The sequence below is a fragment of the Myotis daubentonii genome, chromosome 4 (genome assembly GCF_963259705.1).
Source record: "Myotis daubentonii chromosome 4, mMyoDau2.1, whole genome shotgun sequence".
Taxonomy (NCBI): Eukaryota; Metazoa; Chordata; class Mammalia; order Chiroptera; family Vespertilionidae; genus Myotis; species Myotis daubentonii.
The window spans coordinates 74476971-74496477 of record NC_081843.1 but is presented as its reverse complement, the minus strand read 5'-3'; the positions used below and the strand labels follow the sequence as shown (position 1 = coordinate 74496477).

At 33.0% G+C, this 19507-nt stretch overlaps 1 protein-coding gene across 7 annotated transcripts in view; it reads right to left on the bottom strand.

The window, feature by feature from the left end:
• The window catches only part of AP3B1 (adaptor related protein complex 3 subunit beta 1), a 208541-nt gene that overhangs the window by 157201 nt on the left and 31833 nt on the right, over window positions 1-19507 (bottom strand). For 4 of the 7 annotated variants that reach the window (XM_059694255.1, XM_059694259.1, XM_059694256.1 and 1 more), the window contains exons 4-7: window positions 14367-14462; window positions 13612-13772; window positions 10950-11016; window positions 2693-2875 (exon numbers count right to left, since the gene is read on the bottom strand). In XM_059694255.1, the coding sequence (XP_059550238.1) occupies window positions 2693-2875; window positions 10950-11016; window positions 13612-13772; window positions 14367-14462 (507 nt within the window). The remainder of the gene's footprint in view (window positions 1-2692; window positions 2876-10949; window positions 11017-13611; window positions 13773-14366; window positions 14463-19507) is intronic. The other 3 variants (XM_059694261.1, XM_059694257.1, XM_059694262.1) reach the window with 3 other exon arrangements.

Genomic DNA, 19507 nt, shown 5'->3' with positions numbered 1-19507 from the left:
AGCTTTGACTGGAACATAATAAGCAAACACATAGAAACTTAAAGTAAACAAAAGGATATTCTTAAGCAGTTCTTTACTTCATGGTATGCTTTTTACATGAGAAGTGAAAAATGAGAGCAGATATAAATCCCAAATACTTCTCAGTTCCTTCCAGGTATGATCAATCATTGCTTTATAATTCAGTTTGCCAACTTTTAAAGTTAAAATCACCATATGGAGTCCTAAAAAGTTGGATGCAACTTAAAGTCTAGACCAAAAAGTATTCAAGTCTAAAAGTGGCTGGCCTGCTCACTCAAAAGTTTCTCTATAAAACAGAACTGTAACTAGGCACAGAAAGTCTGAGATGGGTTAAGTGAAAGAGTGAGCATAAACATGGTCTAAATCAGTGGTTCTCAACCTGTGGGTCGTGACCATCGGAAAACACATATAGCATATCAGATATTTACATTACGATTCATAACAGTAGCAAAATTACAGTTATGAAGTAGCAACAAAAATAATATTATGGTTGGGCGTCACCACATGAGGTAATGTATTAAAGGGTCGAAGCATTAGGAAGGTTGAGAACCACTGGAAATGATGATAATCCATTTGAACTTTATTTTTGTACGATGTATTTGTACTAAAAATCTAACATCTTTGACAATCAATACACACATCAATACACACATGTATTGATTTCAGAAAGGAAGGGAGAGGGAGAGATAAAAACATCAATGATGAGAGAGAATCATCAATCCGTTGCCTCCTTGCATGCTCCACACTGGGGATCGAGCCAGCAACCGAGGGTATGTGCCCTGACCGGGAATCGAACCTTGACCTCCTGGTTCATAGACTGACACTCAACCACTGAATCACAATGGCTGGGCAACAATCCCTTACTTTTAATGGTACCATAAAGGATGACCTTTCAAATCTTTTCCACTGGTAATAAACAAAACATATGTGTATCCAAAGAGATACAAGCCTGTTATCTTGATTATTTGTGGGTGAACTGGTATCATTTTAAATTAATAAAGTGAAATGTGTTATGTAAAGTAGAATTTATAACCACTAGAACAAATGAAGTTAAATGGTTGCTAGTAATTGGCTCTAAAGGGTCTACGAAGATGTTATGAAAAGGATGCCACTTATTTCACAGTGTTCTTGAATTACTTCTATGTTTTTAAGAATATATACAATTATAGTTAGCTAAACCTTTACTCTTCTATTTTACTGGGGGTTTTTCTTTTCTTTTAGCCCAGGAATCTTTCTAAAGGAAATTATATGCAAAGCTGCATTTGAGAGGCAGGCAAAGGCGCAGCCTGCTCAGTTTGGAACACTCTAGAGCAGCCATGGGCAAACTACGGCCCGTGGGCCGGATCAGGCCCCTTTGAAATGAATAAAACTAAAAAAAAAAAAAAGACCGTACCCTTTTATGTAATGATGTTTACTTTGAATTTATATTAGTTCACACAAACACTCCATCCATGCTTTTGTTCCGGCCCTCTGGTCCAGTTTAAGAACCCATTGTGGCCCTCGAGTCAAAAAGTTTGCCCACCCCTGGGCTATAGACTCCAGAGCACCACCCCCTTGGTTAGACCAGTGGCAGTACCGCAGCATCCTAGGGCAGAGGAGCACACCTGAAAACTACTGAATTAGTCCATTAACCACATAATTTAGAATAAAGCCTAGGTCAGATTGCAAATAAGTGGCAAAGATAAGAAATTATTTAGCCCAATTCCAGTGTACGAGGGCAATGACCAGAGTTTCATCTCGTGTTTGTAATAATACTAGTAACTAAGGTTCACAGAATTAACATGTAAAAATAAAGAATGCATATAGTACCAATTTCTTAAATTATCTGTCAAAAGAATAAATATATATGTAGTATAAAAGTTAACTTCTTTGTTTGGCAAATAGCTTCAAACATGAATTTTATCTAAAATGAAATTAAATTCAAGAAACATAAATAAATAGACAAACTACAAAGACATATTTTTAGGAGATATGGTAAAGAATGTATATATTTTAACTCCAATTTTTACATAGTGACAAAGCAAAGGATCATTTGCATAAAGCTACTAAAAGTAATTTGATGCTGACAGGAAAGTACAATAAAAAGTTTTATTAAATAGTGACAGTGGCTAGGTAAGAAAATTACCGATAAAACAGGAAAAAAAAAATCTGAATAGCAATCTGGAAAAATGCTGGCTGAAATTAAACAACTAGCTATTAGCAACAAAAATCTCTTGTCAAAGTCACCATTTACATTAAAGGGCCAAGACATTTACAGCATGGACATGTTGCTTAATCCAGCTCAAATGCCATCGAAAGTTTACTTTGCTAAATGATAAATAAAATTAACTTTATAAAATAAATGCAGATGGTTAGTAAAACTGCATCAATTTAAGAGCCCTATGTGATATGACTTTTATATAAGGATAATTCAAAATATACTTTAATTTTTAAGCAGAATAAGCTAAAGTTTTATACACTATGCCATTAAATATATATCATCTAATGATAAAACAATGACCAATTATCCCTGCATTTATATCCGTTTCCTGCTTTCTAAAAGAACATGAGAAAAACAAGATCTCCTTAAATACACAGATTTCTATAACTTACTACTCTTAATTTTCATACACATTATTAAAGTGCATCCATTTTCTTAGTATATATTGTAAGTGGAAGATTACTCAACACTTACCTCTTTCCAAGGACTGACAAACTGAGTACGAGCATATCGAGTCAGCATGTGGATTATGACAACCTGTCCCCACTCTTCTACATCAACTAGTAAATTACATAGCTTGCGGTAATTCTTGTGAATCAAGTCTATTCTATCTGGGCATACTTCTTCAAAAGCCATCACAACACTGCCAGCTACCAGCTGGAATAGAAAAAAATAGTAACTCATTAAAAAAAAAAAGATTTCCGTCAAAGATTCTACTCAGGCATTACAGAGGCGCAATCAGTATTATGACAATCAATGTTTAATATATTCAGTCACTCAATAATAAATTATTACACATGTTTATATAACAAATTTTAAAGTGTCACTCCCTAAAAGATTAATTTTAAGAGTTGTAACATGTCTACAAAACTAATAATTTTCTGAAATATTAGTATTAGAAATTGGGGTAATTTTTTATTTCATTAGGTTAAACTTCTACAAATTGCTCACATATGGATTAAATATAATCATCATGCACATATTTTCATTTTTAAAGCTAACCTAAATTATAATCTAAAGATTCACTATTTAGTATATGACAATATTCAGAAAAAGAATCAAGACAATAACCATGACCACATATCAGTTTACAATGAGAATGACAATAATTTCACAATGAATGTATCTTAAAATGTGAATGAGAAACTCATAAATGTTTTTGAAACAAGAGCACTTTCATATCTTACACATTTTAATCCACCTGTTTTACCAATATAGTTTACTTACAAAGAAAATGCAGGCTAAAATTTTAGTACAGTTTTATCACTTATGTGCTTAAATTGAAATAATGTATTACCAACAAAAGGCAGCTTTCTCTGATACCAATTAATGAACCATAAATGCTGTTTTTGGAATTCTTATGCTTTTGCAAAGTGGTGAAATCAAGATTTCTTTGGTATAAAAATACAAGCTGAGCAAAATATATGATACACAAATATTTCTATACATGTACCACTGATATATATATATGGTTAGCCAACAATATAAAACAACTTGAAAAAATAAATTAATATCATATTCTTTCTGAACACTAGGGATCTTCATTTTAGTGTCTAAAATTTCCCCAATGACTTGCAATACACAATTAAGTAGAAATATAACTTACTGAAGTAATATACTGAAACGGTACTTTTTGAAAAATATTAGATACAATGATATTCATATTTTTAATGTTTGTCCCTCTACGTGGCTGACATTTAGTTTATTAATATGCAACCAACAATACAATTGAAAGAAAACAGCTCAGAATATAGACTTGCTATTATGCTAAACAAGTTTCCAGTCCTGTGGGGATTTTATGAATTACCAATCAGTATAAACGTGAAGCTGCATTTATTGACTCCAACCCTGCCCATGTACTGGCGCCTGCTGGTCTCAGCATGTATGCACCTCAATTGAAAAAACAAAGAATTGACTATTTGTGTGAACTATATAAAACTGTATTACACTTATAATTTTCTATTTGCTATTGATATGGAAAGGAAGTTAAGTTTACATTTTGTTTTCAACTTTACATTTTGATGTCTTTTTCATAAATTGCTCTTTAAAAATTATATTCTGTGATAATCGTATTTCAATAGGACAGAATATTTTAAAATCTCTTAAAGCAAATAAGTTTATAGCATCAAACTATAGAATGACTTAGTAATTGTGAAATATATCTATATTTATATATGTTTCATACATAGGCATATATGTATCAATTGGTAAAAGGTGTTCAAGTACAAAAATAAATAATACCACTTAGAATAAAATAATCCATGGAATTGAAATAATAATTCAACAAAGTTTAAATTTAAGAACTGTGTAAAATCAATTTATTTTGCCTAAGCCTAGAGGTGTTTTTTTTTCCAAATTGGTAGATCCCAAATAACTAAAAGAAAAATCAGCTACCACACGGTATTAAATCTATTAAACCAAGAGCTATAGATACAAAATAATTCTTAAGTACTAACAAAGAAGATGAAAAATGAAAGAAAATAATTACTTAAGTACAAATAAAGTTTAAGGAAACAGATAAATAATTAGGAAGGATGTAAAAAAAAGACCTTTGCAAAATAAAACTGGCTATCTTAGATATTTCATTGTATAGTTTTAACAAACTTACCCTACGTTAAAACACTGCCAGAAGAATTGATAATTAGGGTCTGTTAAATGTTCAATACTCTATAAAACTCCCAGAATTAAAATAAAATGATCTACTCAGATTTTAAAACCAAAAATATTAGTTTCCCCAAAAAAGACAGTTAATTTCTATCCCACTGTGTCAATAGTAGCTGTTTATATAAGGAGAAAAATAAATCACTCCAACAAAACTAGCAATGAGCTCATCAAATTCAAATGCAGTTTTCCATTTATGTATTTTTTATATTAAAGCAATAAACATGGTTCATTTATCTTCCCTTGGTTGCCACGTTTTTCTGTGCTGTTGCTATGAACTTCAGCCATTAGCTGTGCTCCAAGGTAAACTACATGAACCATCAACAAAAGTGACACCCCATCTATGGAGTTCATATTTTCTCCAGATTATCTATGCTAGTTGACAAGCTGGTAATGAAAAAAATCACACTAAGCAAATGGTTCCACTAATAACAATAAATTTTCTATAAAATTATGAAGGGTACAAAACGTTTCCTTGCATCTATTTTGTCATGAATTCTAATTAACGTTGCAAAAACCTGAGAGTGCTGGGTCATCACAAGAAGTGCATCAAGGTTTGATTGATAATATGGTATAAGCTGGCCAATGCTGCCAAGATTTTCTTCTCTTAAATTAATGGCCATCCAACCTGCCCTAATCATACAGCCCAAATGATATTCCCCTTCTTATTTCAATTTTCTTGAGGCATGGAAAATGGGAAAGATCCGTCATTTATCTTCTAATAGCTGGATAATAGATCTATCACAACAAAACATCTGCACAAACTCAGAGGTGTGGGGTTTTTTTTGCCCACAACAGTGAGGCTTTTACCAACATTAAATCAATAACTTAGAAAATGGTGTCTTATCCTCACAGCTTAGTAATGAACTAACAATATACTCATTAAACATCATTTTGTAGCTAAATTAAGTAGTGGAAACTTTCTCATGATAAAAATAAACAACTCAGTTTTTCAGTAGCCATGGATCAAATTTATTTTCCTAAGTAACTCTCTTTTCTATTAGAAAGTTAAATGCCATCAAAAGAATTTCTTTAAAATTAACCTAAAAGGAAAAACAAGTAAGTACCAGCCTGCTTTTGAGGTGTACTAAATAAGAGACACTGTCCGCTGCTATGCTTAACTTGCTCAACAAATATGGATTTCTGCATTAAAAAAGTGTTACAAATTTAAAAAATGAATTTATAACTGAAAATCAGGAAACGTTTATAGTAAAGAAGTGTTCAGGATATTTTAAATAGAGAAAATAAGATGAAAATGATAACTGTAGGAATATAAAATAAAGAAATTATATAAAGAAAACTTGTAACGATTGATTGGGGAATATAGATAAAATATTCCCTTTTAATTTCATTGACTGTAGTTATGAGGTTTCTAGTAAAGTTTTTAAAAATTTACATATTATTCAAACAACAGTTAGGTAAGTAACACTAACATGTTCTTCCAGTTATATTACCAAAACTATATTCCTAAACCCAAGGTGATTTATTTTTAGGAAAGAATTAGTCATATGACAAATATTGGTCTTTCTCTAGTAAAAGGGAAAAGCCAATCTACTATATTTTAATATGTATATATTCCACCTTTCCTTAAAGTGAGAATTATAGAACTAGTTCTCTTTGAGACTTATCTCAATTGTAAGAAAATCTTCTTAGGCTAAAATAAGCAACAGCCCGGCTGACGTGGCTCAGTGGTTGAGTGTTGACTTCTGAACCAGGAGGTTACGGTTCAATTCCCAGTCAAGGCACATGGCTGGGTTGCGGGCTCAACCCCCCCAGTGGGGGGCGTGCAGGAGGCAGCTGATCAATGATTCTCTTTCATCACAGATGTTTCTCTCTCTCTCTCCCTCTCCCTTCCTCCCTGAAATCAACAAAAAATATATATTTTAAAAAATCAACAGAGGTTAAATGAAGAAAACTTTTTAAATATATTAACACTCTTCAAGTTTATATTTATCAGCAGCAACAGCAATGTCATCATAATAATGATCCCAAGAAGCTCTGCTGATAACGAAGACATTCTTTTTCACAATGTGGAAATAAATTGGACCTGGCTCATTTAATTGGTAAATTTTTAAACAAACATGGTTTAGAATTCTTACTGATTTTTTAAAAAATCCTCACCCAAGAATATTTTTTCCACTGATTTCCAGAGAGAGTGGAAGGGAGAGAAGAGGGGGAGAGAGAGAGAAAAAAAAGAAGCATTGATGCACCAATTAGTTGCCTCCTCCATGCATCCCTACTGGGGTTGGTGGACCTGCAACCCAGGTAACATGCCCTGGGCTGGGAATCAGGCCCAGGCTGATGTCTAACCACTGAACAAAACAAGCCAGGGCAGAATTCTTATTGATTTTAAATGTCAATGCTGACATTATTAATTTGGGGAAAAGAAGAAATATAGCTGTCTTCCTTCAATGAAGTATTACATGCAACAAGCAAAAGTAGTAACAAAGATAAGATCCATAATATCTGTATAGATCTGAGAATATTTTCATTCTATCTATAAGAGATTATAATCATACAAAGGAAAAAAATCAGAAGACATTCTCAAAACTAATTTAAATACTACTAAAACCTGGGTAGATCTGAATTTTTCATTCCAAACCCAGAAAAACTAAAGATGTAAACCTATGTCCTAAGTATAATTAAAACTCAGAAAATCTCCAAACTTCAAATTTCATGTAAGTAGAAAAGTCAATCTCAAAGAGTTATCTTTCATGCTTATGTCAGAAAACTTCACAGAGACCTATGTCAGTCTGATAAAATTGCCCAGAAGAAAGCAGACAGGAGTTGGTGGTAGGTATAATAGCAACAGCAGAAAGAGAACCCTAAGTGTGAAAATACTGCAAATGATTCCTGGTGAATCAAAGCAGATTATGAGGAAGGATGCTTTACAGAGTCGAGGAAAAGGAGCACCTTAGGAACTGTAAGGTGACAGAAGAAAAAAAAAAGAGGAAAAAATTCAGGCTCTTAGAAGTAAAAAATAATAATAATCAAAATAATCTAAGGACATATATCCCTTTCTATGGATGCCCTTCCCATAAAAAAGCAAAAACAAAACAAAAAAAGCCACCTAATTTTTTTAAAAAAAAATACTTTGCTATTCTGCTATTCCGCTATTCTGACAGAGAGTGCTCTTATACTAGGAATTTTGCAAAGTTCCTCAAACTCACATCACCAACCCTGTTAAAAAAAAAAAAAAAGGTGCAGATGCAACTAAGTACTAAAGTAAGTACTAAAAACAGAAAATCAAAACAATTCAACTGATGAAAATTACCCACAAAATAATCAATGATGAAGCAAAAGAAAACACAACACTCCAAATGAATAAGCACTCTCACAGCAGCATTTGGAGAATGGAAAAATTACATGAAACAGAAATTCAAAAACAGAGAACAGAAATGAACAAGAGACATCAGAAATAAAGCCGGAGTTGATTGAAAACAGACAGGTAAGGAACAGAAAAAAATCAGACATGATGATTAAATTGCAAAGTGCCCAACATTAAGAAATGTGGCTCACACTATCCACAGTATAGTTATTAGCTCTGTTCCAGAATGCAGAGAAAGTGTTGTTTCAGAATTGCTAATGTACCTCTGTGGGGAGTAGTAAGATGGAGACAACTGAGTTAAGCAGTGGTTTAGAGTTGCATTTTATCTTGGTCTTACTTTTATGCTATTATAAACTGAAATTGCTTTATCACTATATAATTGAACTTGCTATATTGGCATATAAGAATGCTATTGATTTTCTGTATGGTAATTCTATAACCTGCTTCTTTATGAACTCTTTTTTTGTTTGATTTAGTTTTGTTTCTTCATGGTTTATTCTAGAAAATGAATATCATCTGCAAAGAGAAGTTGTTGTACTTCCTTTTTCTAATTCCTATGACTAATTTTTCTTGTATAATTATATTGGCTTATACCTTTAGTACAATTTTTAATAGTAGTGGAGAAGGTGGGTATCCTTGCCTTGTGTCAATCTTAAGGAAATGCCTATAATATGTCTGCATTAAGTAACATGCTGACCCTGAGGATTTTCTGCTATCTTTGAAATAAATTTATTTATTAAGCAAAACTATACATGTTTATCTCTTACATTATACCAAATATTATAGAAGAAATACATTGAAGATTCCTGCTACATCACAGGTTAAAAGAAATTTGCTGGATGGCCTAGGAATAAAATCTCCATGTATAATCTCATGTATAATACAATATTTTTAAAAATATATATTGAAAACCTCATTAAAGGAATTAAAATGTTCAACAGAACATATTCACTTAATATAAAAACAAAGCAGTAAAAAAGGAATGAAGAACCAAAAACAAGTAAAATAGCTTTAAATTCAACTATATCAATAATAACATTAAATGTGAATGGATTAAGTAATCTAAGCAAGAGGCACATATTCAAAACTGGATTAAAAAACAAAATCCAACTATATACTGTCTACAGGAGATACACATTAAATTAAAAAATACCAATAGGTTGACAGTAAAAGCAAGGAAAAAGATGTATCATGTAAACAGCTACCATAAAAAAGCTGGAGTGGCTGTACTTATAAAGGACAAGATAGACTTTAAAACAAAAAGTATTTACTAGAGATAAATTGACATTTTATAATGACAAAAGAAAAAAACAATTATAAACATAGATGTACCAAACATCAGAGCTCCTAAATATATGAAGTAGATACTGACAGAATTAAAAAAAGAAATAGATAGTTCTACAGTAATATCAGTAGACTTCAATACTCCAATTTCAATAATGGATAAAACTACCAGGCAGAAAATCAAACAAAGAAACAGAAGACTTGAACAACACTATAAACTAATTAGGCCTAACAGACATAAAACACTTAAACATAAAACATTCCACCCAACAACAGGAGAATACACATTCTTCTCAAGTGCAAACTGAATATTCTCCATGATAAATCATACACTACACCAGTGATGGCGAACCTATGACCTGAGTGTCAGAGGTGACATGCGAACTCATTTTTTTGGTTGATTTTTCTCTGTTAAATGGCATTTAAATATATAAAATAAATATCAAAAATATAAATCTTTGTTTTACTATGGTTGCAAATATCAAAAAATTTCTATATGTGACACCACACCAGAGTTAATTTAGGGTTTTTCAAAATGCTGACACGCCGAGCTCAAAAGGTTCGCGATCACTACACTACACCAATCTACAATAGCTATAAGAGGCTAGTGGCTACTGTATTTGGATAGCTGCTGATATTATCCTAAAATGAGCTGGCAGACTTTTCCTCAATAGTAGAGCCATATAGGTGGGTGCAGAGGCCTCCATCAAAGAAACCATTATATCAGCTCCTCCAGAGGTCTGCTCACAGAATCCATGGTTCATCACTATTCCTAGATCTCATTATCACTACACACAGAGAATGGGAGTGAAAAAGAAAGAAGGCAGGATTATGTACATTCCTAAAAGATGACTCATATTAGCCAGTAAAATCATTCTTACCAGTTAATAAAAGTCTTGTACATATGAAATGTTCAGTTATTTTTTTTTAAATTCTAATACTGAAACACACTTTTCTAATTTTTCAATATCTCTAATACTTTTTAAAACTTTATTTTAGAATAATTATTTTTTCCCAGGTGATTCAGCCTTTAAAAACTCTAATAAATCATTGCTTGAAATAAAAACTTTGGCACTAAAAGCAGTCAACAATTTAGCCACAGATTAAAGAAAACATTTTTTATCAACTTGCTCTTCTTCAGATTCTGATGAAGAAACATGTAACAAATGAAAATTATGTTTTTTTTTAAATCTTTATTGTTAAAAGTATTACATATATCTCCTTTTCCCTCCATTGACCCCTTCTAGCCCACCCCAGGCCTTCACCACCGTATTGTTAAAAAAAATAATTTTAAATGCTATCCTTCCCTTTATATGGATACTTTTATTCTTCATGGATTGTAATGTTTACTTTTATACCATTCAAAAATCAATAATAATTACATCAAATATACAACAGTAAAATGATACTCTGTAAGTAAAATATAATTGTACACGAACATAAGAATATATTACTTACTGTGCTTTTATCCTTCAAAAGTTTTTCAATAACTTCAATTAACATTTCCTTCTGCTCTGGATCAAGGCTAAAACATAAAGAGAAAAGAATATACATTAAAATTTTTCCTTTAATTCTAACTTTATTTGAAACTAACCATCTCAAAAATATTGAGAAACATTTAAAGAGGGAGGGGAAAGCAAGAATTATGTAAAGATAAGAAGAATTAAAAAATGAATTTAATGTAAAATGGGATGCTTTTTCTTCCAAATGTGACCTATTCTTTCTCTCTAAAGTTGCTCATATTAATTAAACTCAGATACCAATACCATTAAGAAAGTATTTAAAGAACAAGTTCGCCCTAGCTGGTTTGGCTCAGTGGATAGAGCGTCAGCCTGCGGACTGAAGGGTCCCAGGTTCGATTCTGGCCAAGGGCACATGCCTGGGTTGCAGGCTCGATCCCCAGTAGGGTGCGTGCAGGAGGCAGCCGATCAATGATTCTCTCTCATCATTGATGTTTCTCTCTCTCCCTTTCCCTTCCTCTCTGAAATCAATGAAGAAATCTATTTTAAAAAAAAGAACAAGTTCACTTCATTAAAAAAATTAGAAAACATTAACAAAGTAATTACAAATAGATAAACCACAAATTCTTTTTGTAACTAAGGGGGAAAATAACAGGACAGCAATCATTTTCTATTATTGATACATAATTGTCAAGAAAAATATACAGAATTTCCAAATAAGAATTCTGTAGCATTCTAGTTCACTGATGGAAACATATACTATAAAACCTGCCATCTAAAACCAAAAAATATAAGCAAAAGTTTACATATGTACAGAATTAAGAAATGCATCTTAATAGCAGCTCTAATCACTAAAACGTTGACAATATAATTTCTTCCTAGCATGGAATTCTATTGTTGTTCATTCACAGAGAAGCTAAAAATAGATATACAAAGATAAATAAGCAGAAGTTAGCCCAGCCAGGGTAGCTCAGTGGTTGAACATCGGCCTATGAACCAGAGGTAAAGGTTCAATTGCCAGTCAGGGCACATGCCCCGGTTGCAGGCTCCATCTCCAGTGTGGGGTGTGCAGGAGGCGGCTGATCAATTATTCTCTCTGATCATTGATGTTTCTCTCTCTCTCACCCTCTCCCTGCCTCTCTAAAATCAACAAAAATATATTCTTTTTAAAAAGAGAAAAAAATAAGCAGAGGTTAGTAAAGACAGTGCCAAATATAAACACACCACATAACAGAGATATGTGTAAGGGATTATGTGGATAAAAAGGAAGGGCACCAATGGAGACAGGAGGGTTGTGGAGGGTTTCTTAAGGAAGTGATATCTCAGAAGAAGCTTAAACAATTGACTTTAGAGCTGGAGTAAGGAGGAAATTTTCCAGATAGAGACTGAAGGAAGAAAAAGAGATGGTAATGAGATAAAAACATTTTATGTAGAGGACTAACAGGCAGTAGTGAGCTACCAGACTGTAAATTCAAGGGAAGAAGAGTAAGAGTTGAAGGGGAGAGAAAATGGAGCCCAGTGATAAACTTTTAAACCATCACAATGAGTTTCAATCTTATTCTGCAAGTTTATAAACAAGAAAAGATAATGAGTGAGAAGCATGATATAACTTTGGCAATTAACCTAAGAAAATTAGTTTTTATTTTTTAATATTTTTATATGTTTATTACTATTATAATTTTCTGAACATTCAAACCTTTTAATTCTTTCAAATTTCAGCGCCAGTTTCCCTTCTCCAGGAAGTCTTTCCCAATTAATGCCATTTCATTATGAAACCCCATATGATAATCTCTGAGCCCTATCCTATTACAGGTATTGTTAGTGTACCTTTGTGTGTGTGTGTGTGTGTGTGTGTGTGTGTGTCTATGTGTGTGTGCGTATATATATATATCTCATATGTTAATACCATGTTCAATTATAGACTGCCTTTAATTATTTGGCATATGTTTGATTTTTTTCCTCAAGTATATGATAATACATCTTCTACTTTTTTCATACATTTTACACATATTTCACAACACCAAGAACCAAAATAATATTAACACAAGGTTGTGGAATTAATGGTAACAGAAAATAATACCAAATTATTGCACATAGTATTATTTTCACTTAAGCAATATGTTTACCACAGCGATCAAGAAATGTATGGTATTTTAATAAGTATCATAGAAATATGGTATGGAGCTATATTAAAAAATTATTTACTAAAATAGCTCTGGGAAAGAATCAGACAAGGAAGGAAACTGCAGGACCAAAGATGAAGAAAGGGAAACAAAGTGAGTTGAGAAGATAACATACTTATGATTCCTACCCTACAGTAAACTGAAAATAATAATTTTCTAATAATATATGTGTATGTGTACATGAGAGGTAGATCATATAAATGAGAATTCAAATTCTGATTATTTTTAAGTTATTAAATCTATGTTACAGGCCTTAATAGGCTCACAAGTAAAAACCTGTGTAGGGTTTCTATAACCTAAACAAGATGTCTAAAGAATTTTTGTGGTGGGATAAACATAGTCACTCTTTTAACTCTTTCAAATGACTACTTAGTATAAGAACAGATTAGTTACAAGAGCTAAAAAAAAATAACCCTCCATAGATTATATAGCACTCCATATAATATTAGAAATCTTTGGCATTAACAAGGCACCTACCTGTATAATTTTTGTATTGCATGGGCTGCATTCTTCCTAACATATGGTGATAAGTCAGCAGAAGCTTCCTTAATAGCGAGCATCATAATAGGTACAATAATTGGCACTCTAATACTTGATAGAACTCTCAAAGCACTTGCACGAATTAGCTGATTTGGGTCCTAAAAATTATGCAAAAATATTCATCAAAATTTCAAGTTTACAGTATTTCAAAGACATCTTTATGACACAGTTAATAGATGCTTATAGGGTACAATGTAATAATAGCAGGGGGAAAGCTACTTAATTTACAATAAATAATCAGTATATGGATTTTGGTAAAAAGAGGATTAATAAATGTTTATCTGAATAATGTTTTAATAAGAAAAGTAATGTTTATAATTCTTATTGATCATTTATTACTAAACATACTAGGTTTTGAGTTTCATAATAATAAAATGGTACAGGTCATAAATTTTAACTTTAAAAAGTCATGTTCCCTCTTTGTACACTTTCAACTAGTTAGTATAATGATGAAGAGTTCTCTGATGCATGATAATGATTATACTAAACACAAACTGAAACATACAGGGCAAGGTCCAGTTGGTTATATAAATTATTTTTTAAGGGTATTGAATAGGCACTGTGAGAGGCCTTTTAACTCTTTCAAAACACTACTGCGCCATTTAGTGAATTATTGCTCCACTTCTTTAAATGACACATCTTCAACTGTGCAGAAACCTTGTAGCTATTTGCCTGCTCACTCTATTATTTACCTTCAGAGCTCGCTGAAAAGTACTTATGGACAGGAGTGCCAGATCCTGCTGTTCTTCAGCATATCGAACCAGGTAAACATATACTAACTTCTTGATCTGTTAAAAAAAAAAAAATCATTTAATCCTAGCCAGAGTGAAAATTAAAAATTCAGTATTTTCTATACCAAAATCCATTCTTAATTTTCTTGAAGTAAATAACTGAGCCTGGTCATAGCTTAGATTATAAAATAAAGAGAATATTGGGTGGGTTAAAAGTGGGTTTATAGTTCCACACAGAAAATAATACAATAATTAATAAATAGTAATACAAGAATTACAGTTTCGTGTACTCACACCTTTAAACCTACTTTTGCCCCACCCTATATATATTGTAGGATAATGAATGGTAACAGAAAAAGCTTGTGAAATAGGAATTTCAATAATCCAACCTATAATAATAACATCCTATCAAGGTGTTCTTCCTCTCAAGGGGAAAAAACATCCCTGAGCAAAACTTATAAGAATATTCAAATAACTGAACTACAAAAATAGTTTCAAAATGAGGGATACAAATAATACAAAGATCTTGGGTTCCGCCCACTAATTATATGGTATGGTACATTATGTTTCCTCACCTGTCATAAAGTGCTGAAGCTCCAAATCTATTTCTATGGTAATATTCACATTCCAATATATGTTACATAATATCTTCAGCTCAGTAAAAATAACATGTGACAAAAATGCCAAAGGATGGAAGTGTGTTCAGAAAAATGTTTTTAAAGGCAATTTAATTAATTTATAACAAAACTATGATAAACAGAAAAATTAAATGAAAATTAGAATTTGAGTTGAAATTCATCAATTGCCTCCTTCTGGCACTGCTCATAGCCTGTATCTCCCTTTCAAATATCTTCAGATACCACTGCCTGATTAATTTCCTTATATATCAGTATAGTACATACCTAAAAGTTTATGGAATGTTCAGAGAGCATGGGAAATGAATGAAAGTCGTTAAAAATAGCTGGAATTGATGCTGAAAAGGAAAATCAGTGCTACACTGGGCCACATTTTATATCATACTAACTAATCTGGATTACTTTAAAGACAACTGCACGGCCTCCCTATCTTCCCACTCCAATTTCCCTTGATACAGCCTAGTTTTTGAGTTCCGTTACCATCCTTTTGCTCCCTTCTAAACCACTCCAATTTGTCTATATTTCTTTCAGTATGACATTCTAAACTACAAATGAAGGTTAAGAATAAACTAGTTAAGACTTTGTTCCAGATGAGGTGCTTCCAGTGATACAACTAATTCTTAATTATGACAACACACCTTTTCCAAATGTTCTACTGACTAAATCAAGCCATACTTGAAAACTGTCCTGGTGAGGTTTTTTTCTTTTAAAAGAAGGGCAAGATCAATCCCCAGAAGGAAAGTAGGGGAGGGCGGGGGTAAGGGGAAGAGATCAACAGAAGGACTTGTATACATGTATATAAGCCAAACCAATGGACATGGACAACGGGGGGATGGGAGCATGAGTTTGTGTGTGTGGGGGGAGGTTGGGGGTTAATGGGGGGGATGAGGACACATTTGTAATACCTTAACTAAAAAAAAAAAAAAAAAAAAAAAAGAAGGGCAAGATCTTACATTTATCCATAGAAATGGATAACTTAAATTCAACCCGTCACAGCATCCTAAGATAATTTTTAGACTTTAATTTGTAATCTGACCTATTTTTCTGCTCTTTTAAATTTTATTAGCATAAGTGAAAACTTAATGAGCATACTTTCTACATCATTATTATTAACAAAACTTGCTAAATGGCCGGAACCGGTTTGGCTCGGTGGATAGAGCGTCGGCCTGCGGACTGAGGGGTCCCAGGTTCGATTCCGGTCAGGGGCATGTACCTCGGCTGTGGGCACATTCCCAGTGGGAGATGTGCAGGAGGCGGCTGATCAATGTTTCTCTCCCATCGATGTTTCTAACTCTCTATCTCCCTCTCCCTTCCTCTCTGTAAAAAATCAATAAAATATATTTAAAAAAAAAAAACTTGCTAAATGAACAAACTTTTGCAAGTCAACCAATCTGTTACAGCTCCTTGCTTCTAAGCATTAGCCAATCAAAAACAAACTCACTCCTAAAAATAACCACACCTCTGAATGCCAATCAATCAATGGCAGTCTCACCCAGGTGATCTCACATCTACATATGTTATTAACCCACTTAGGCCCCTGAAAGACTATGAACCTTTTTATTTTTTATGAACCCTTTAAATAATCCCTTAGAACAAATGATCTTACACAAAAATACAAATGGGTTCCAAAATTATGTGTATAGAAGTATATAAGATGGCAACCAAATGATCCAAAATATACCCAATGTTTTAGATTTTTTAAAATGAAAATGTTTTAAAAATTCTTAAATTACAGTTTAAGAAGCATTCATTTAATTGTCTGAGGTATAGATGATTTTCTCCCCAGCCAGATTTTAAAGTTCCTAAGATTACAACAGTGTCAAAAAGTAATTAACATTTGTAGGTTGACTAATTTATATATAGCAATTTCAATATATCAAATCAATACACAAGACGTATTTATGTAAGACTGTTTCTCAAATCAACTTTGGAATGAACATGAGGTTACTTAGCACAGAAATCATTCCTTACTTATCTCTATATTTCCAGTACCTATCAATGTACCTATCACAATGCCTGGCATATAGTAAGAGCTCAATAATTATCAGCTGATGAAACATCACAGTCCAATGGTAGACTGAAAAAAATTAAGACATTTCCCATTAGATTGCTACATCTAGGGTCTAACTTACCACCAATGGTTATAATTCATACCTTTTCAGATGTCTAGGAGGACACCAACATACTGTGAAGAAATGATAGGTATTATAAAGATTGCCTCTAAAGCCTTTAACTTGTAGGGTTTGAAAAAATTAATCACTTCAAATACTAGTATTCTTTCTCCTAACTAAGTATATTCAGACTTCAGTCTACAGTTTTCTGGAAAGTTTTGAAAGAATGGGTTAGAGTCCACCTATTCCCTCATCCTATTGTGATTTCTTAGTTAACACCTTTATTTACCAAATAACTGGTATAGCCAACTTTTAAAGGTGAATTATAAACTCCAGAATATATCCAGAAGTTTATATTGGCAACACTGAAACATTCAGGACCACAGCTGAGCTAGTAGGTATTGCTATAATTATCCACTATTACAGAAGGATTCTGTGACTGTTACAGCAAAAAGCATAACAATATTAAATCACAGAAGGTTGCAAAACACTAAATTTGTCCTAGTTCTGTTATAAGAATCAATCAATATTGACCACAAGAGGCCTATGCACTGACTGGCTGCAGGTGTGCAGAGAAAACCTACTTTCCCTGAAACCATTCTGTGACCAGAAATGGGAGTACTTAAAGCTCCGTGACTACACCATTTTCTGATCAGTTACTTTCATTCAATGTTACAACACTCCTTGCTGTAAAGCTAATCATAGCAGAGCCCCAGTAGGCTGGAAGAACACAGGCAGATCTGTTTAATTAGTTTATCAATACTAGTACATCAAACTTCATGAGTTATTGACTAAACCTTTGATTATTTTTGTACTATAACCACCAATTGCTTACTAGGTTACTTTTGGCATCATTTAACATCAAATGGCAGATGACGTATAGCTCAACTGTGTGTCTAAGGCAGCAGGTACTTATAAAAATGAATTTTTCACTTGATAGCAATAAAACATCAATCCTCTTAAGAAGTTTAAGTCAGTTTTCGCACAACATTAGAGGATTAAGCATGTTTCAAAAATAACCAAGTATTTCAATAACAAAAGAAATTCAAACAAATAGACTAGTAATTATGCTTATAGTGACATTTTGTTGCAAAACATTATGCAACAAACCAGAATCTGTAAATGAAAACAATAAACAAATAGGAAAGTTCAACTATTTACAGTGGTTCTCAACCTTCTGGCCCTTTAAATACAGTTCCTCATGTTGTGACCCCCAACCATAAAATTATTTCCGTTGCTACTTCATAACTGTAATGTTGCTACTGTTATGAATCGTAATGTAAATATCTGATATACAGGATGGTCTTAGGCGACCGCTGTGAAAGGGTCCTTCGACCGCCAAAGGGGTCGCGACCCACACGTTGAGAACCGCTGAACTATTATCACTATCTGAAAAGTACAAACAACTTTGAATAAACAATAACTAGAACAGAATTTTCTGTTTACAACAAGAAGACTACAAGTTCAAGGAGAACTAGTTTATTAACTACAAATTTCTAAGGAAGGACGTGGTCATTTCTACCCACATTTAAAACAAAAAATGTATACCAATGCCAGATACCTCCCAAAGGACAGCTAATACCAGATATTTATTAGAGATCGAACTAAGGTGTAAAAAGGAGGAAGGAATCATCAAACAGGAAGGATGGCTCTAAAAGGGGAATGGTCTAAGACTGGTTCTGAAGCCAACTTACTTAGCTTTAGACTCTTAATGTTCCACATACGAGTTGTGTGACCTTGGTCAGATAATTTAACCTCTCTGCTACCTTGTCTCATGGACTGGAGAATGTTAACAACTTTATGAAAATAAACTGACAACTTAGGTGAAATGAATAAATTTCTTGAATGACAAATTACCAACACAGATCCAAGAAGAAATAGAAATTTGAAATAGTCCTGTGTTGGAAGTCCACAAAACTATCTTAAGGCTTAATGGTTCGCTAGAAGAACTCAAAGGGCTCAGAAAGTTGTTATACTCAGGGTTACGGTTTATTAGAGCAAAAGTAAACTCAGCCAAAGGAAATAGCACATGGGGTAAAAGTCCAAGTTTCCAAGATCTCTTCTGCTAGTGGAGTTCACCTAAGACCTGCTTAATTCCTTCAGCAACTAAGTATAAAAAACATGTATAGCCCTAACCGGTTTGGTTCGGTGGATGGAGCGTCGGCCTGCGGACTCAAGGGTCCCGGGTTCGATTCTGGTCAAGGGCATGTACCTTGGTTGCAGGCACATCCCCAGTGGGGAGTGTGCAGGAGGCAGCTGATCGAAGTTTCTCTCACATCAATGTTTCTAACTCTCTATACCTCTCCCTTCCTCTCTGTAAAAAATCAATAAAATGTATTTTTTTTTTTAAAAAAAA